This window comes from Zophobas morio, unplaced genomic scaffold (assembly GCF_036711695.1).
Source record: "Zophobas morio isolate AGI-343-1 ecotype UQ-CSIRO unplaced genomic scaffold, CSIRO_AGI_Zmor_V1 ptg000030l, whole genome shotgun sequence".
In the NCBI taxonomy this organism is placed as follows: Eukaryota; Metazoa; Arthropoda; class Insecta; order Coleoptera; family Tenebrionidae; genus Zophobas; species Zophobas morio.
In genome coordinates this window covers 398,387-419,821 of record NW_026972135.1, presented here as the reverse complement: position 1 = coordinate 419,821, position 21,435 = coordinate 398,387, and the positions used below count along the sequence as shown (strand labels likewise).

Here is a 21,435-nt window from a genome sequence, read left to right as displayed (position 1 = left end):
TTGAATTCCGTTAACAGTATACACTTGCAGTGGTTATTTAGTTAATAATTAGATTACAGCACCCGAAAAATATTAAATTTATTTAATTTTGTAATGAGCGTGGCAGCATTAACAAGTTTTTGTCGACAAATGGCTCTCATTGGTAGATTCCATTGACAGAAGTTTGACCAGCAAATTCAAACAACCAGCAGTTCTAAGGGCACTATACGGTTTTGGACAGATCTCCCCTACATTAAAATTATCGGGTGTCTGATTGAACCCTGGTTAGTGGGCTGCTTCCCACTTTATTGTTTTTTCCGTATGTCGTATAGTGTTTCTCATTGTGTTGGAGACAGTTGTCATTTCGCTGTCAGAGTCAATTAAAAAATTATTAATTCACAAAAGTTGATGTGACAAACGAATGACAGCTGCTAACATGGCAGTCTTGACCAGGTTTTCATTGCGACACCCGCTATTTTATGGCAAATAGTTAATGTGTAGCGTCAAATGTACTGTCACGCCCTGTGACCATACAGAGTGTTTTGTAATAAAACCATGTATTTGTTACATTAAGATATACCAACTAAACTGTGATAATAAATTCAATTCGTATTGATGTGGGCCATTATTACACCAATCCAATGACACGATTCTTCAAGGAATCCACAAAACAGCGACCATTCTTTTAAATTTTACGTGGTAAGTGGACATTTATATTTGTGATATTTAAAGTTATACTTTTCTTAATAATATAGTATTTACTGCCCAATTCTTCTTTTCCAACGTATTTTTATTAAAGAACTATTTTCACTAATATCAGTCGTTTACAGGCGAAATACGATTCTTTTGTCTTCGTTACGGATGTAATGAAGACAAAAGAATCGTATTTGTAAAAATTCATGTAATTTAATTTTTAGTTTAAATTTATTATAACTTTAAGAGAACAAACACTGCGTGCACACTTAGTATCCATGTTTTCGACAGCGAGCTTAAAAAATTAGTAAGTATTAGGGATGTACCGACTAGTGGCCGACCGGTCGGATAAGCCGACTATTCGGCCGTTTTTCATTGTCGGCTGGCAGTCGGCGACTGGTCGGCTAAACAGCCAATCGGTCGGCTTCTTTTATTAAAATTGTATATAAAACAATTAAACCCGGTTTACACAACCTCAATTAAATATTTAATTGCGATTTAATTTTTAATCCCGCATTGAAGTACCTACCATGTGACCGACTCTACGCCAATCAGACGTCGCTAATGGCCTTGTTAAATGCGCGATCAAGTTAATCTCAGTTAAAACATTGAAGAAACTGGCCCTAAATTGTGTTATTCTTTATTTTTGTACTGAGTGATTAAAAAAAATTAAATGTTTTAAAATTACCCAAACAAATTTAACACATTTTTTTGAAAACAAAGGAACTTTAGTTATTCCTTTTATTAAAATAAAACAAATTTTTAAGGTAGTCAGAGAAATAGAAAAAAAAACACACTGTCTGTCGCATTTATAAACCGGTTTTAGCAAAGCCGAACAGTCGGCCGACTAGTCGGTTTTTACTGGCCGAACAATCGGCTAGTCGGTTAGTCGGCCAGACCTACAGTCGGTACATCTCTAGTAAGTATTAAATAAATAATTAGACGAGAAAGAGAAAGCTCCCGACATAGCAACTAGTCTTGTCACTTAGAGTCGATTGCGTCGATAACAACTTTAAACCTTTAATGCATTATGGTTCGGTTCCAAAATTGCTGTTATTTTAGAATTCGTAAACATTTATTAAGTATCATCTTCAAAATAGTACAACAAACAACAATAATATATAAATATAAATATAAATCATTTCTTCTAGACTACACCTTTTAACAGTAACTTTTTCTAGAATAAATACATTAAGAAAAAATCCAACAACAAAATCTTCAAAAACGCCTAAATGAGCGAACACAGGGAAGTACATCTAAAACACTTTGGCAACATTTAAATAGAGGTCGTGTTCTATATTCTTAAATCTTATACATTGGTGCTTTTTGACACAGTTGGAAGATAGTATTGAGGTCAATTCGTGTTACACACTATTTTTTTTTTGTTCTCAGGGTACAAAAATGAATACAAATTGACTACGAATATTCCTGTCATCAGTCTTGAGGTGATATGAAACCAAATACCTAAGTGATATTATATACCCTGCCTTTATGAATAGAATACTTATTGCCTTACTCAGTTTGTTTGTGGTGTTCATTTCCATCGTAGATTTGTCCGAGGAGAAATTCTGGTCCGATGTATTTCAGGATGGTAGTATTATTCCCAACTGCAGAAAATGTTATCTGTGAAAGAAAATATTGATATAAGCAGGTTTGTGACATCGCAATGATTATTATTTATGAGGTTTTAAACTATTCATTGTTATAGATTTCATCAAGTATCGGCTTTCCTAAAACAACAGTCTGTAGGGCACAGACCAAAGAAATCCAAGGTGTTCACGCTCGAAGAAATGGAAATGTTCTTAGATAATCCTTCTGATGATGAATATTTAATACAAAAAGTAATTTTTTTCGTAGAATTCGTGAATTGGTGGCCGAAGAATACACCGCTCATAGTTTTAGGGGTTCGAGTGCAACTCTACCAGCAGACTCTGTGGTAGTTTCAACAGTTGTAAAGTGACACGTGACACGGTGGCTGGCGGTCGAATAGTGTTGTGGAAGATAACATAGAGGATTCTCTGAACATGAAATCGAAATTTTGAGAAGAATCATCAAGCAATCATCAAAATCGTTAATAATAGATCTGTCTTGAATTGTAACTTTTATATTTCAGACTACAAAGACAAAAATTAATTCACTGTTAATATTTCTTTAGAAGAAATAAAAATCTGTGGATGTCTAGGTATGGATTTATTATTTTATGTACACATATTTACAAACGACACTTCAACAACCTGGTTGCGTTGGAGCTCTGCGGCGGCGAGGAGCGCGGTGTTCTTCGTGATCTTGCTGCTTCTGTGGACGATGGCAGAGAGAGCGAGTTGTGCCTCCGTCAGGCCTTTTCTAGCCACGCTTCTCCTTTTCGCTTCTGCGTGGTACGCCAGCCAATTAGCGGTGTTCTTTGTAGGCGTACGGTTGGTTGCCTATAGCGCAGGCAACTTGCTCGCCACACAAGCATAGGCGGCGCTCGGCGCCCCGATGCGGTGCATCTTTCGCTTACCGTGTTGAGCCGGCCCTGGTCAAACCCATTTTACCTAACAACTTAACCCGTAAGCGTAATATCATATAAAGTAAAATTTTTATTAAAAAAAAATTATTACAAAAAAAAATGCATATTTGTCGGCTCACATAAAGTGCAGGCAGGGTTGGGCACTATTTGAACTACTTATAATTGAAATACAGTATTTGAAATACAATTGTATTTTGTAATTTGTATTTCAAATACATGACACAAATGTATTTTGTATTTTGTATTTCAAATACATTTTAACTTGTATTTTTGTATTTTCAATTACTTCAAATACATTTTATCAAACTACGACACGCTCATTACAACAGTTTTGCGATCGTGTTAATTCGTGTATGTTCGTGTACTTCGAGAAGTAACAGGATATTCTGTGGTTGTAATCATATATCTAATAGTACCAGTGACGGCTCGTCAGGGACGGCAGGGTCGGCCAGGCCGTACCAAATAATTTGAGAAATAAGAAAACAATTTTTTGAAAATCCAAATTTTTTATTAGCATTTTTGAAAGACTGATACGGTAAAATGTACTATAATTTTTAAAAATTAAAAAATTAATAAACATAAATAAATAAAAATAATTACAATTAATTTCTAATAATGAAGACACAATTTAATGTTTTAAATTCATCCCGGAGAGAAACTATTTTACTATGTCAAATGCCTATATAGACACGGGCCCGGCCGGCCGATGCGTTGAAAAATTACCAACAGTAATCTACGAGCTACGGCTTATGCTTTCCGATGGTTATATGGCTGCGTTAAGTTACAATTCTGGCGTAGATTGAAACACACAACATCGGCCGATAGCGCTCTGGCCGATTTTGCCGCAGACGCAGACGACACCGTGGATGCGGCGCGCTCGTTTCTACTTATCGCTCTTTTATTTTATTCATTTCCATATTTACAGTTTTTCATTATCCTTAATTAATACCTTAATGTAAATACAGGATTGTGAATTATAAATTATTAAAAACTGATTAAAGAATTATGCATGTCAAGCATAAAGTTTCAAAATTTAAGAAAGTCGTTAATAATTTAATTTAGTTGGGTAAAATTGGATGATTCAAACAATACTGCAATCTTTTTATCAATCACTTGATCACATACGGTATATTCCTAACTATAGAGTGTTGAAATTGTATTCATCTCCTGTAATAAAATAGTTATTTTACATAAAATAGTCGAATAATTTATTTTAATATACCGAAGATGAACGAATATTTTTGAACAGTGTTGGTTGCACGTTGCACGAAGCGCTTGATTGAATTGGTAAATAATTAAATATATTTATATTAATTCGTATAAAAACTCACGATGGACACTTCTCGCAATATAGTTGACATGAATGGCGACTTGGTTAATTATTTATTAATAAATAAATTTAAAGAATTAATTTATGGCCATAAAGTTTTTGTGAAGCAACGTTAATGATCAATTTGATTCAAACGAAGCCTGGTCATAATCGTACATTTTCTAAAACACTCTACTGAAAATATCCTTCGTTAGCTGGAAGCGAAACACGTAACAAATTATTTTGCTGGCATTATTTATTATTTTCGGAATCCAAGAACCCTTATAATTCTAGTGGTTATGATAATTTAAAAGAAGTTCATCGTGCACTGGCCAAACGCAAAATTTCTAAGGAGCATATTCATTTGACTCTAAAATTTAAATTGTTCGGAAAACACAATATCGCGAATTCGTTGGATAGTGCTAGACACGAATACATATATAAATAAATACAATGAAACTGTTCGAGAAAACAGAATTATGGTAAAACATTTATGATTATTATTTTTCTATCAACACAAGAAATGGCATTTCGAGGTAACGACGGAACAAGTGGTTCGGATAATCAAGTCAACTTTAAGGAGTTCGCAAAATTTTTAAAAAGAATTCGAAATGAAGATCATTATTTTCAAAGATATATTCTGATGTTGAAGAGATTGCTACTTTAAGATTGCTGATATAGCTCCTCCATCTGCGAAACGGCGTAAAACTGATTTAACGAATGACAATGACATTTTATTAACTAAAAAACGTTTACTAATTAGAGTTATCCCCATGTTTGGCCGACCCACATTTTTTTGGCACGAGCCGTCACTGAATAGTACTATATTGCTAACTCTTCAGAAGTAACATAGAAACGCTGTTCACGGACAGAGAGAGACAGAATATCTTGTTTTCTGTCTATAAGAGTACCGAGGGTCTGTGCGCATGTACACAAAATAGAAGCGAAAGTACGAAATGTCAAAACGCATCCAGTCACGCTATCCACTACAAATCAACCAAGTATGAGTGCATGCGCAGTACTGTTTGGTACCACACACACACAGAGAGGTCCGATATATTGCTCTGCCGTTATGTTTTCGGAATCTTTTGAGGCCAGTTAGCAATATAGTACTATTAGATATATGGTTGTAATAGAGAACATAGAGAAGCGCCATAGTTTAAATTAAATGACGGTTGAGGACTTCGCAATTTATGTTGGCAGCAGTGTTTGGTTCTAACTAGGAATAAAATTAACTACATAGAAGAAATGTCACAATATTTTTAACGACGCGTTTTACTTTCGACAAATTGACACTAGATGGACATGGAATGTAACATACAGGGCCAACTTATAAAGATAGTGAAAGAATTCTGACACTTAACTTTAAAATTTTTAGGAACGAGCTTCTATCAAAATTTTATTTTTGCCACTGTCCTGAACATATTTTGTATTTTTAAAAGTATTTGAAATACTATTTTGTATTTTGTATTTCAACTACAAGACATAAATGTATTTTGTAATTTGTATTTCAAATACATTAAATTGAAGTATTTTGTATTTTGTATTTCAATTACAGTGGAAAGTGTATTTTGCCCAACCCTGAGTGCAGGTAATTGGTATGGGTCGACGCAGGTAAGAATAATTAAGGAATTCATGAAACCGCAAGTCCATAGGGATTAAGCGAAAAAGGATATTTGACAAAATGTACGGCTTGGGTCATTTTTACCCACGCGCGACTGCTTATGGGTTAAGCAACGTCTCAAAATAAAACTCAAGATTGTGTAGGTCAATATATATATATATACATGATGAATAAAAAAATTGTTTATTGAGAGAAGGTCTGCTTATATAATTTTTTGTTACGTGTAGTTTGTTTCTTATTATTATTATATTTAATTTTACCACAACAACGGAATCATATATAATTAATTTTTATTATTCATTTCATAACCACCGTTGTTGTCCGTTTGCGACGACTTTTTAAACAAAAAGTGTGTTATGTTTACTATCTTTTCCAAGAATTCCAAACACGATGGAGAGAATAAGGCGCACAACAGGGATCCTGTATGAAAATTCATCGAACAAAGATTTTACCTTTTATTGTGAAAATTACATGTTTATACTATTTGTGCAATTGACCCTTTTCCTGTAAGATCGTAAAACTTTCGTTGTGACTTTCCGTGCGCACGCATCTTCAAAACCACCTTGGAAATAGTATCCGGCACTCCGGCAGCAGAGCAAATGCCTGTGACAACAAACTAGTATTGGGCGATTACGAATGATATAATCGAGATATCTCGATTATACCCGAAAAATCGATCATTCGATTATCGTTTAGAAATCATTCGTTTATTCGATTATTCGTTTCGTTTTTCGTTTCGATTGCGCACGAGTACACGAACCGATTACGATTCGAGATTCAGGCAACTAAGCGTGGAAAATAATCGAAATCATTAGTAAATTTCATTTGTTAGGTTGGTGGTGGTGTGTTACAAGTGTGACTGATTATAACTAACTACATAATACATATAATAATTTACAAACATATTGGGCCGTATGATTTCCCTTTTGTTAAGCCAATCGGTTTCTAAAATTTTGATTACAATGAGTGAAAAAAGAATTACGATAAAAGCATATATCAAAGAGAGAAAAAAAAAACGAACGTCTCTAAATATTAATTAAGGGAAAAGAATACGGACCACTGACAATGAAACTATTTTCAATCAATAAATAAATCGTAATTGAATGTTCGATTTAGATTTCGTCAAGCCACGCATGCGCACTGGACAATAATCGAATTGGCGAGTGATTATTCGATTATTTTAAACGATTATTTCGATTCATTCGATTAGTGAAATATGTCGATTATGCCCAACACTACAACAAACATCTTTGACAGAATGCAACCGGAAACACATGCGTAACCTGTCTCTCATTGGTTAATTTTAACCATGGCCGACTAGTATAAAGATTATGGCCTGTCCAAGAGCTACGATACGTGTCGCCATCTATTAATAATTACACTTAATAATTTCGCAAAATTTTAATTTGACTTGACATTATGGGACTTCAAAACGTGTAATGGTGGTTTGTTTCGGTATGAATGCCTTTGTGCCTTTCAAAAAGTGTTAATAATTCTTTTGTCGTGTTTGAATTATTAACAGATGGCAGCACGTATGGTACCTTTGGCATTCCTTTGGACAGGCCATAATCTTTATACTAGTCGGCCATGTTTTAACTTGGCGCTCCAAAAATCTGACTTCGCCTGCGCGATGTTGTCTCACTCTGTATCAATGGAATTTATATAATCTCTACTCACTTTGCTTACAGGAAAAGGGTCAATCCAATCGGAAAAGCAGTCTTAAACAAGCAAAACCGGCAAAAATATTGTAACAAAACTGCCAAATTTCAAATATTTTAGACGTCAGTTGGGCGCCCTCATTCGGTCATAATGCGAACGACCACCCACGAAAACGGGACACGAAAAACGGCGAGCTGTCTCTACTGATTGATATCTATACTGTGCTCTTGCTCTCTTGCTTTTCTACTAAGAAAAGCTTTGATATGTTAAACACACCAAGCTCTCCTACAACTCTCTTTTCGAGTTCTCTTCCTGTATCAATTAGTTCGATTTGGGTTTTCGTAAAGTGAAATTCAAAATTGCAAAAGTGTTTTAAAAATTATTTATCATCTGGTCATTTTAAAATGAAATTTATCCATTACTGAAAATTTTAATAGTTAAGAAATGGGTAGGTTTGTGGGTAAGCAGAGAAAAATGTTGTGCCTCGGTGGGATTCGAACCCACGTCTCCTTGCATTCCGGGCAGGTATGCTGACCACTACACCACAAGACAACTTATCTTTACTCTGCTTACCGACGTGTTATTGTGGCGCCACAGGTTTTTGGATAATTGCCAACACCGCCGCGAAGTCTCCCATATAAAACGCATTGTCAAGTCAAACCGGAACGGACTTTGGCTTCTCAAAATCTGTACCAGCCACAGGAAAACCAACTTACCGTATCGTATTGTAGGTGAGGTGTTCGTGTTCGGTATCCGGAAAGGTGCAGTCGCTATAGTAATCGGGAAATTGACTTGGACAACGTCTACGTCTTTATCACTGTCTAGACTTACCTAAAACTCGCAAAAGTTACATAGAAACTAACACCTCCGACGTACGTATACTGAAGCACATAATAGATTTGTACTGATCTACAAATTCCAGCAAGTGTTGTAGGCATCGGAGGTAAAACAAGGCTATTGGAACCGTCCCATTTGCTACGAGAGTGCAGCTTGACGTTGCTCTCTCTGCAAGCAAACGTCATCAAGTCGTCGAAGCCCGACTTCGAAATACCTGTATTCGAAGACGAGGTGCTTCAGGTCCTTCCTCACGCCCAGGACTCCTCGGTCGATGACGAACTCACAACATTGTTCCACTTCGCTTTGATTGTCGATTGTCGCTTTTAGCTTTACGCTTTCTTTGCAGACGTAGGCCGAGCGTTCGAGAACACAGCGGAGGCTGACGGTACCTTTTCTGCAGCACCAGCAACCGGTACTTTTTGGGTTTTCGTAGATGAAAAACTAACATCGAAAATTTGTAAAATTTGAAAAATTGCAAACTGAGAAATTGAAACGATAATTGAAAATTTCGGAAGTCAACAAACTGAAAAATTGAAAAATACGAAAAATTGTGATATCAAAGAATTCATAGAATATTATAAATCTAGATTTTTTGAAACATTATAAGATTTAAATCGAAAACCTAAAAATTCAGAAAAAATTGAAAAATTGGTAGACTGAATTTTTCAGTTTTTCCCGAATTTTTAGTTTTTCGATTTTTCAATTTCTCGATTTTTCAGTTTTTCGATTTTTCGATTTCACGATCTTCGAATAAAAAAATGGAAAACTGCACAATTATAAGATTGAAAAAGCAAAAATGAAAAAACGAAAACTTTGAATAATTTTAAAAATTAGAAATCAAGAACTTGAAAAATAAAAAAAACGGAAATTCAAAAATTGAATGAATAAAAATTGTAAAACTTAAATCGAAAAAACGAAATATGTATTGTAAAATCGATACATATATTGAAAATGAAAGAAATCGGAAACTTGGATAAATGGAAATTCAAAAATTGCAAAATCGAAAAATTTAAAAATTGGAAAATCGAGGAACTGAAAATCAAAGATTGGAAATTTAAATAATTGAATACAATCGAAAGAAACATTGAAAAAATAAAGGAAATTAAAAAGCGAATAATTGTGATATAACATCAAAACAATGAAAATATTAAAAAATCGGGAAAAAGAAAAATAAAAATCGAAGACTTGAAAAAGTCATGTAATTGAAAAACTGAAAAATCAAAAAATTAAAAATTAAGAAACTGGAAAGTCAAAAAATGAGAAATTGTAATATCGAAAAATTACAAATTGAGAAATTCAGGAAACGATAATTGAAAAATTTGGATGTCAAGAAATTGAAAAAATTAAAGTTGAAAAACGAAAAACTGTCATATGAAAAAATTGGTCGAAGATAAATAAATTCAGATTTTTAGACAAATTTTAAGATTTGATTTTTATGATAGCACATAAGTTAATATAAGGATATATACAGGGCCGCCGCTAGGACTTTTAGCGCCCGAGTGCAAGTTTGAATTTGGCGCCCATCTTCAATATAGATGATAAGATGATTTTTTTTTAAATTGTGTTAAAATATGTGGAAAATGAAGGACCAGTGTTTAAAACGTTAAATTTAAATTAAAATTTATTTTGTATCCAATGAACAAACAAATACCTTTATCGAACCGAAATCTATTTTGCTAATCAAAAACATAAATACATATGTATTCATATAATAAGTATAACTGAATACAAAAAAAAGAATGTTCAATTGCAACAATAGACGAGTTACTTACCTTGTCTTGACTCATAGTTGATTTGAGATAATTTTTTATTAATAGTAGTAGTAATAGTAAGTGTTTATTTTTTTACCCTACGGGCTTAAAAAGATTCTTTTAAGCCCGTAGGGTAAAAAGTAATAAAAAATTATCTCTAATAGTAAGTGTTTATTTATGTTTATATATGTTTATAAAAGGATCTCTGGCCAGATGCAACCGAAACTGGTGGTGTAAGCAAAATTCTAATAAAATGCTATTGATGTATTGGAAAAGTTGGGATTAAATTGTTTTCACACAAATACGTAAAATTCAGATTTTTCGACAAATTTTAAGATTTGATTTTTATGATAGCACATAAGTTAATATAAAGATATATACGTAATGTTAAAGTAAATATATATCTACAAAGAAGCGTGCTACGTGTTTGTTTCTTATCTGTCCAATAAAAATCCGTACAGACGGCAGACAGACAGACAAACAGACGGACAGACGAAAAGGGGAGACCTATTTCTTCGTACTCTACGGGTCATGTAAAGTCGAGAAACCACAAAAGTGTGGTATAAAGCCCTTTGGACAGATTTTCCCTCACCTTGAAGTTCAGTCCAAAAAATACAATTTTTTAGATAAATTATAAAACTTTATTTTGCGAATTTATTTAATAAGAAATAAAAATCATTTTGTGCAATTAAAAATTGGTCTAAAGTAAAGAGTTTAGACAGTACTTCTCTCGCTGTCGGAAACTTGACGACTGCATGCCTATTGTGTTTTTTTTTCTCATTACATTTTTGTAGTGGGTATTTTAAAAAAATTGCGATGACGTCATCAACATTTTTGCAAAGACACGTATATCAGTTGGGATAGATGTAGTGTAATACTAAGAATAAAATTATTGTATTCCCAAATTTTCGGGAAAATGAATTGGGTCGTTTTGAATATTGATTTGTTATAATCAATAAAATAACGAAACAATTTACTCACGTATACGGCGCCGGCGTGTTATATGAGAGGGAACTGAAAATCGTGTATGTATAAGCATTCTTAATTTAAGATGACAAGCGTAACAGCATACGTGAGAGTCAAACAGAGAAACTGTAAACAAAACGACCATCGGTTTTATTGCTTCGACTTCCGCTTATTATATAAAACATTGGGTTTTATTTTAATTTTTGACGGTGGAATTCACAATTGGTTGATTATAAACATGTCTATTTCACATTCGCGGAACCAAGTGAACAAATGCAGGTCTGTAATGTTAAAGTCGATGTAAATAAGCGTGCTACCCTTATGTTTCAACCGAGTTTTTACTTTAAAAAATTTTGTGTCTACCAAATTGGGTGAGTTCAATGTAATACTAATAATAAGTGTTGCCTTTAATTTGATCAATAAAATAAATTGACTTCATTAATTTTTTTGAGCCACCTCTTAAGAAAATCTAAAAAATATGAATGGAATGATAAATCACAAGTACAAACTCATCAACTTTTTTGTATTTTAGATAGGATTTATTTAGCAAAATTTAAGGGTGACGTCACCAATTTTTTTAGGAGGGATGAACAAATACATTTTGAACAAAAGTTTACCATGCTTATAATAACTTTAAAATATCTCCAAGATTTCAAAGCATTTGGTTTTGTAATTCCTGATTAAATCGATAAAATAAATTCACGCATTCATTAATTTTTTGCGTTTGTTAATTCTGAGAGATGCCAAACTGCATGCATGTTCCGGATAAAAGGGGTAGAGTTCCCATGTGTATTGCGTATGATAATGGTCACTGGGATGTATTAAAACTGCTGGTAGCGAATGTTACGAAAATCGATTTTCGGGATGATAATGGTCGACTGCCCATGCACCGTGCATGTGATAGGGGAGATTTGGATACAATGCAGCTTTTGGTGTCAAATGGTATCAAAGTGAATTTTTCGGACTGAGATGATCTGCAGCCAATTCATGATGCATGTAACGTGAAAAAATTTCCAAGGACGAATGGTGATAAAGAAGTATCAAATATGGTACGATTCCTGTTAGACCATGGTGCGAATGTGAATGTTCCAGGACGAAATGGTCAGTTACCCATTCACTATACTTGTCAGAATGGATACTTAGATACAACGAAATCACTCATAGTGAACGGTGCCAAAGTCAATCATTCAGATGGAAATGGTCGATTACCCATTCATCATGCTTGTGAAAACGAACATCTAGATCTAGTAGAACTGTTGCTACGAACTGGTGCCAGATTGGATGTTTCTGATAAGGATGGTCGGCTGCCAATTCACTACGCGTGTGAAAAAGGACACTGTGACATAGTGGATTTACTGATAACGAGTGGTGCAAAAGAAGATGTTCCAGATGGAGATGGTCGACTGCCCATCCACTACGCTTGCGCACAAGAACATCTAAATCTAGTAGAATTGCTGATTAGAAATGGTATCTTAATCTTAATCTTTATTGATCGTTCTACAGGTAAAAACCCAGTTACAGAGATCAAAGTGTACAATATAAAATACAATAACACAATAAAATGACACGGTATACATAATAGAGACAACGGAACGTTTCACGATTCCACAACACTTAAAGCGGCACGAGCATGATTTAAAATCGAATTTATTGAGTCATGGTGTAAATCACAATCTTGACAAAGAACGTTGTATGTGGACATCAATACTGCTACTGGAGCTTTGACTGCTACATTGGTACGGCTGTAAGAGAGCTTGAACAACGGAGCGTAACGCAGCCCAGGACGAGGAACATTAAACCGAAGGGAACCCAAGATAAAGGGGCAATCAATTTTACCATGAGCTAACTTATATAGGAAACGCAAGACTGTTAACATTCTTCGAGTTTCTAGAGAAGAAAATTGAAATCTATTCAAGAGAATATTCTAATCGATGCCACGTACAGGATAAGCACCGTCCATTCTGAAGGCGAGAAATTTTAAGAAACGTCGTTGCACTTTTTCAATGGTCATATTATATGTTCTATAGATGGGGTACCAGATCAACGCACCATATTCCAGGTGAGGTCGCACCAATGAGCAAAACAGGGTATTCAGAATGGTCAAATTGGTAAAATTTCGACAGTTTCTATATATAAAACAGTAGATTTTGAATTCCTTATTGATAGCATTAAATATATGCTCTTTAAACATAAGTTGAGCATCAAACAGGATACCTAGATCTTTGAAATTGAAATTGCGGTGTAATACTGTTCTTTCAATTGAATATGGGTATATATTGTAATTGAGTTTTTTTGTAAAGGATACAATACTGCATTTAGATAAATTTAGGCGAAGACGATTAGAACTACACCACTTGGATAGAGCATTGAGACAATTTTGTAATGTGACACAGTCAGCAATTGACACGATTTCCATGAAGATCTTTAAATCGTCAGCGAAGAGCAATTTATTACAGGGTTCCAGCGCGTCAGTAATATCATTGATGAACATTAGAAATAAATGATGATGAGACAAAAACTATAGATTTAAATTTACGATGTACAACTTGTTGACGCCTATTGAGAAGATAAGATTTCAGAAGAGCAAGAAGAGAGCTAGAGAAAGCAAACGTTTCAAGTTTCTTAAGCAGGACGTAGTGATCAATTTGATCGAAGGCCTTCTGAAAATCCGTATATATAGCATCAACTTGACTATTTCTATCTAGCGCATTAGAAGCGAACTGGGAGAAACATGCAAGATTAGTAATGGTGGATTTTCCTTGCATAAACCCATGCTAATATTCAGAAATATAATTTTTAACAGAAGTATAAATACGAGCATACAACATGCTCGCAAATACTTTGGAAAAATTGCATAAGAGGTATAAATCTAGACGACGTCCAATTCACTATACGTGCGAAAAAGGACATTCTCCTGTAGTAAATTTACTGATCAAAAGTGGTGCAAAAGAAAATGTTCCAGATGGAGATGGTCGTCTGCCCATACACTACGCTTGCGAAAAAGAACTAGATCTAGTAGAATTGTTGATAAAGACCGGTGCGAAAATGGATGTTCCTGATAAATATGGCCGACTGTGTAACGTTTCGAAGTAATTAAAAATTGTTTGCTTTAGCATTAGAAATCAACGAGTCTGAGCGCGTTCCTAGTCGGTGTTTCTATGGGAACGCGACGTTTTTTTGTCAAGTTTGTTTACTCATTATTCATTTTTGATTCTTCGGAAGAGCAAAAGTCTGCTTAGCGAGTTATTGTGTTTTGGGAGTGTAGTGTCTGTAATAGTGACCAATTAGTACTCCAACACTTCGACTATCTGTCGGATCATCGGTTCGCTGCAGCTAGTGGGTTACAGCCAAGGTAATTTTGGCAACGGCTTAGCGTCGGATCATACCCTGTCTCCGAGAATCAGTTGGACCTCAGACCACCTAGAGGTAATTAGTTTTTATATCATAAGATTAGTTGTTTTTTTTTTTCCATTATCGTAAATTCTCTTTCTGCCCCAATTTATACAAATCCATCCTTTCGGGCAGCTTAGAATTCTTTTATAAACTTGTTCCAGGTCCTTTCGTTTGTTTTTTTTCCTTCTTCTCCTTCTGTCCCCCCCCCCCCCGCCCCCAAATTTGACCTAGAAGAGCAGAAATCTTTTTTTGTGCCTTTTGAAGCTGTACGACTAACTGCTGATTTGTCATTGGTGGAAGCGGTGGAAGCCAACTCATCGTCATTGTGGACATTTAGCACGGTCGTACAGATAAGTTCTTCAAGTTTTCCGTTCTACTTAGTATTTATTTATTTATTTTTAATTAGTTTAGTTTCGTTCGACGTTGTGTTAATAATTTTGTTTGATTTCTCTATTACCAACTGAGAGTAACTAATTTATTATTATTACGACCCACCACTGACCCGGAAATGACCGGCATTCAGGCAAGACTTCTATTATTATTAAGACCCACCACTGACCCGGAAATGACCGGCATTCAGGCAAGACTTCTATCATTACGGGTACTAAGACCAAGTAATGATATGCATTGATTAGATTAACAGAACAACTTTCGAGATTCTAGAATTACAGCATACAAATTAGTCTGCTATTATTCTCTAATCTCACCCCATCCCCAAAAGTCCAGAGTAACTACCGACCATTTATCCGCGCATCACATGAAAAGTGACCTACACTACTCTGACCTACTGGTGCTAATCTAATCTGACTGACATGATCAGACTGTTCAAGAAACTTACGAACAATATGACATGTTCCTAACAAAACAGCTTTTTGAATTTTGACAATTATTGAATGATTCAAATGCAAAGACTTTAAATTCTCAACTAAGCTATTTGGAACTATACCTACATTAGAGATAACTAGGGGTAGAATTGAAATTTTTTTAAGATTCAACATGGATTTCATTTCTATCGATAATTGTAGATATTTTGAAATCTTGGTGTCGTATGTTTGAATAATGTTGTTTGTGTTAGGAATAGCAATGTCAATGAGAATGGCTTCGTTCGTGTGTTTTTTGATAAGTATGATGTCTGGTCTGTTAGCTGTAATGTTTAAGTCTGTAAGTATTGTGCGATCCCAGTATAATTTGTATTTGTTATTTTCAAGGAATGGAGACGGAATGTAAGTGTAATAGGGTGTCGTATCTTCGATTAAGTTCATAAGTGTTGCTAATTCTTTGTGAATGATTTTGGCTGCGTTGTCGTGTCTAGCTTTGTAATCAGTTTGTGCTAGGATGCTGCAAGAAGAGATTATGTGCTGGATCGTTTCAGGTTTTGCTTTGCATAGGCGACAGCAGTCGTTTTTTATGTTCGGATCTTTGATGATGTATTTTCTATAATTCTTGGTATTGATTACTTGGTCTTGAATAGCAAACACAAATCCTTCTGTTTCGGCATACAAACTTGATTTTTTTAACCAAATCAATGACATCTTCTTATTGACATGATTTTCTTCTAAGTCTTTGTAGAATTTTCCATGTAGTTGTTTTTGTTTTAGCCCACTTATTATTTTATCTATTGTGTGGGGGGTGTGGATTTCTTCGGTGTTCGACAGATTTAAGGGTGTGTGGTTCAAATCTGCTCTTGTGATGGTGCGAAACATTTCATTTCTTTCCGCTCGCTTCAAGAAATACTTCTTCAAATCTGAGATTTGTCTCTGATATAAGTTTTCTAAGTTCTGGAAACCCCTTCCTCCATTCTGTCTTGGTAATGAGAATCTTTCAATCGACGATTTTGGGTGATGCCTTCTATACTGTGTGAAGATTTTCCTTGTTGCGATGTTTAAATTTTCAAGATCAGTTTTGGACCATTTAATGACTCCAAAAGAATATGTTAGCAGTGGAACGCAGAATGTATTTACTGCTTTCATTAAATTTTTTCATTTAACTGTGTCTTCAATATTAATTTTAATCTCGCTACGTATTGATCTTTCAACTGTGTTTTCGTTTTGGTATGATTGATGTGGGAGGATTGACAGAAACCCAGATATTTGTATGTATCGTTTCGTTCTTGGGCTTCAATTATTTCCTTATTCTGTGTTATATGTGGTACTTGGTGAAACACGCCTTTTCTGATTGCTTGGGTCTTACATTTCTCAATACCAAAGGACATACCAATATCACCGGAAAATTGTTCAGTCAGATTTAATAGGTTTGTTAACTGATTTTGTGTACTTGCATATATTTTTATGTCATCCATATACAGCAAGTGACTTATTCTGTTTTCTCTTTGTTTGTTAATTCTTATATTGAACCCATAATTGCAGCTGTTCAGGATATCGGAGAGGGGATTTATTGCTAGGCAGAACCATAACGGGCTAAAAGAATCGCCTTGAAAAATTCCTCTTCGGATCATTATTGGGTCTGACTGAATTGTTTGTTCATTTAAGGTTATTTGGAGGGTGGTCTTCCAAAATTCCATGGAACATTTGAGAAAAGTGCAGATTTTAGTATCAATCTTGTATAATTCCAGAATTTTGCATAGCCAGGAATGAGGGACAGAATCGTAAGCTTTCTTATAATCAATAAAAGCAGTATATATGTTTCGGTTTTCTTTTCTAGCTTGTTCACAGATGATGGAATCTATGATTAATTGCTCTTTGCAGCCAAAGGATCCTTTAATACATCCTTTCTGTTCTTCATTAATGATGTCAGAGTTAAAACAGTGTTGATATATTTTTTGTGTAATGCATGAGGTTAATATTTTATAGATTGTCGGTAAACATGTGATAGGTCTGTATTTTGATGGATTTTTTGTGTCGTTATCTTTAGGTTTTAAGTATGTTACACCATGACATAAGAATGTTGGAAAAGAGGATATATATAAGACCCACCACTGACCCGGAAATGACCGGCATTCAGGCAAGACTTCTATCATTACGGGTACTAAGACCAAGTAATGATATGAATTGATTATTATTATTATTATTATTATTATTATTATTATTAATATTATTATTGATTACAGTGTCCAACGGGTAATAACCCAATTACAGGACAAGGGGAACAAGCAAATTCAACAAGCAATCAGAACTGAGAGTTATTAAGATATCGTCTTATGTCATTAATCGTGCAATTAAATAAATATATATAAATTTCATCTTTGCGCCTTACGGGTTTTGCTGGCGATTCGCCTTGCGTTTGACGGCCTCAGATCTGATGTTGGTTAGAACCTCTGAAAAGGTAGTCGCGGTAACACACCACAAGGTATAGATAATTTTTTTTAATTAATATTATTATTAGTATCTACGGAATAGAGATTTCACAAGTTTTGTTTCTTACCGTTATTTTAGTTTTGTATTCATTTATTTTATTGGTGTGTTATGTTTGATTATCATAGTTGTTTAACGTTATAAAGTTTTTTTGTATTACGTTAATTGTCTTCTCTTGTTGTTTCACACTGCTTGTCCTCCGTTTTCGAATTTAGGCGGATGTGAAATTGATTACACATCGTAGGCCGGCACTATAAAATAAATTCGTGGCGCCCCTTTTTTTGTTGTTTTACCTTATCTACAGCTTAAGGTTAACATCGAACCCCCCACCTCCGCTGGAGGCTGGTCGGAGCAAAAGTGCCGTCTACAAAGCAGGTAAGGGAGCTTTCTTTTGTTTTATTTTTATTTTTTTTTTCATTTTTGTCTCTTCCGTTCCTCCCATTAGTTCATAGAATTAAAGGCATTACAACTGCCAATTCATTGTGCTTGTGCAACAGAACATCTAGATCTAGTAGAACTGTTGTTAAAGAATGTTGCGAAAATGGATGTTCCTGATAAGGATGGTCGTCTGCCAATTCACTACGCTTGCGAAAAAGAACATCAAGGTATATTAAAATTGTTGATAAATAATGGGGCGAAAATAGATGTTCCTGATAAATATGGCCGACTGCCAATTCACTGTGTTTGTGCAACAGAAAATCTAGATCTAGTAGAACTGTTGATAAAGAATGGTGCGAAAGTGGATGTTCCTGATAAAAATGGCCGACTGCCAATTCATTATGCGTGCGAAAAAGGGCACTCTGTTGTGGTCGATTTGCTGAGTGACGTAAAGCTATATGTTCCCGATGGAAGTGGCCGACGTCCTATACATTATGCGTGCGAAAATAGTCATTCGAATGTTGTAAAAATACTAGTGGAGAATTCTGCAAAGTTGGAAGTTACCGATCAAAAACGTCGGCTGCTAATTCATTATGCGTCTGGAAATAACTACTTGGATCCACTAAAACTACTGATGACCCATTCCGTGAAAATGGATGCACCCGATGAAGATGGACGTAGGCCCATTCATTATGCGTGCGAAAAAGGGTATTTATTAACAACAAGTTTACTCAAAACATCTGGTGCCAAACTCAATGTTGTGGATAAAAGTCAACGGCTGCCGATTCATTATGTTTGTCAGAGTGGGTATTTAGGTGTGGTAAAACTGCTGATAACTAGTGGCGCAGCTCTGGATGTTCCTGATTGAAATGGTTGGCTGCCGATTCATTATGCGTGCGAAGTTGGGCATTTAGATACAATAAAGTTAATAACGAGTGGTTCGGAAGTGAATGTTCCTGATGGAGATGGTCGTTTGCCCATTGACCACGCCCGAGAAATAGGACATCTGGATTCTGTGAATTTACTTGGAGAAAATGGTGCGAAATCGGCGTAATCTACCAGTTTTCCACCAAAATTCAAATTCAGACGCATTTTGTTCACGACTTATTAGCGTGTTTCTTATCAACGATTATGACGGAATATGTATTTATAGCAATACTTGAGTCGTTTATCGTTACACAACAAAATTTTTGGAAATCAGATCTTAAGATTGTGTCGTAACAGTACTGTGTTAATCAAAAAATAAGATCAACAAATATGTTAAGATAATAAATTTGTTAAAAACTACGAACTACTTAAGTAGTCGACGTAATCTAGCAGTTGGTTTTAAATGCCACCCTACCAGTCTTCCACCAAAATTCAAACTCAGACGCATTTTCTTTGTTTTGTGTTTTTACTTCCCGAGCGTAAGCAAAGGAAGTATTGTAATCGAGTCCGTCGGCCGACTCTCTACTTTTACGTTTTCTCGATCTTTCATGACCCCTAGAAGACGAAGAAATAGGTCTCCCATTTCCGTCTGTCTGTCCGTCTGTCCGTCTGTCCGTCCGTCTGTCCGTCTGTCCGTCTGTCCGTCCGTCTGTCCGTCTGTCCGTCTGTTGTCCCGGATTTTTATTAGACAGATAATCTCCGAAAGTACTCGACCGATTGTTGTGAAATTTTGTACTTATATTAAGAATATCATGTAGATGGTAAAACGCTAACCAAAATTTGTCTAATCATCCCCACCACTAATGCGATGACGTCACTTCAAAATTGTACATAGTAAATGGGTTCTCAATTGTATAAAATAACATAGTCCTACACATGTAGTTTACAACTCTGAATCGACTTTTCACCCGAAACGTCCAGATTTTTGGAAAAAAAATCAAAATTATAAAACAATATTTTGAAATTTAATTTTTAATCTGCTAACCAGAATGCTTTGAAATGTTGCAGATGTTTTAAGGCTATAAAGAACATCATAAATCTTTAGTCATAAAATATTTGCTTATCCCCTCCAAAAACTTGATGACGTCAGCTCAAAAGTTTGTGGAATAAATCATATCTAAAATGTACAAAATATGATGAGTCTGTACTTGTGAACTATCACTCCATTAATATTTTTTGGATTTGCATATACAGGGTGACTCAAAAAAATTAATGAATGCGTAAATATATTTTATTGATTTAATCAGGAACTACAAAACCGAATGCTCTGAAATCTTGCAGATGTTTTAAGGTCATAAAGAGCATAATAAATGTTTAGTCAAAATATATTTGCTTATCCCCTCCAAAAACTTGATGACGTCAGCTCGAAAGTTTGCCGAATAAATCATATCTAAAATGTACAAAATATGATGAGCCTGTACTTGTCATTTATCACTCCATTCATATTTTTTGGATTTGCATATACAGAGTGACTCAAAAAAATTAATGAATGCGTAAATTTATTTTATTGATTTAATCAGGAACTACAAAACCGAATGCTTTGAAATCTTGCAGATGTTTTAAGGTTATAAAGAGCATAATAAATTTTTAGTCAAAATATATTTGGTTATCTTCTACAAAAAACTGATGACGTCAGCTCAAAAGTTTTCCGAATAAATCGTATCTAAAATGTACAAAATATGATGAGTCTGTACTTGTGATTTATCATTCCATTCATATTTTTGGATTTGCATATGCAGGGTGACTCAAAAAAATTAATGAAGGCGTGAATTTATTTTATCGATTTAATCAGGAATTACAAAACCGAATGCTTTGAAATCTTGGGAATATTTTAAAGTTATTATAAGCATGGTAAACTTTTGTTCAAAATGTATTTGTTCATCCCTCCTAAAAAAATTGATGACGTCACCCTTAAATTTTGCTGAATAAATCCTATCTAAAATGCAAAAAATATGATGAGTTTGTACTTGTGATTTATCATTCCATTCATATTTTTTTTTAGATTTTCTTAAGAGGTGGTTCAAAAAAATTAATGAAGTCAATTTATTTTATTGATTAAATTAAAGGCAACACTTATTATTAGTATTACACCCCAACCA

General features: G+C 34.6%; 2 protein-coding genes across 7 annotated transcripts in view; both read left to right on the top strand.

The window, feature by feature from the left end:
* The window catches only part of LOC135138031 (uncharacterized), a 70,869-nt gene that overhangs the window by 12,920 nt on the left and 36,514 nt on the right, over positions 1-21,435 (top strand). The window contains exons 5-7 of one of the 6 annotated variants that reach the window (XM_064067858.1): positions 2,065-2,323; positions 2,381-2,513; positions 2,575-2,853. In XM_064067858.1, coding sequence (XP_063923928.1) covers positions 2,065-2,126 — 62 coding nt within the window. In that variant the 3' untranslated portion in view covers positions 2,127-2,323; positions 2,381-2,513; positions 2,575-2,853. Of the gene's footprint in view, positions 1-553; positions 679-1,853; positions 2,324-2,380; positions 2,854-21,435 lie in introns of those variants that run through there. The other 5 variants (XM_064067857.1, XM_064067861.1, XM_064067860.1 and 2 more) reach the window with 5 other exon arrangements.
* LOC135138033 (serine/threonine-protein phosphatase 6 regulatory ankyrin repeat subunit C-like) overlaps positions 1-21,435 on the top strand; it is a 74,966-nt gene that overhangs the window by 36,914 nt on the left and 16,617 nt on the right. The gene's annotated exons all lie outside the window — the stretch shown is intronic.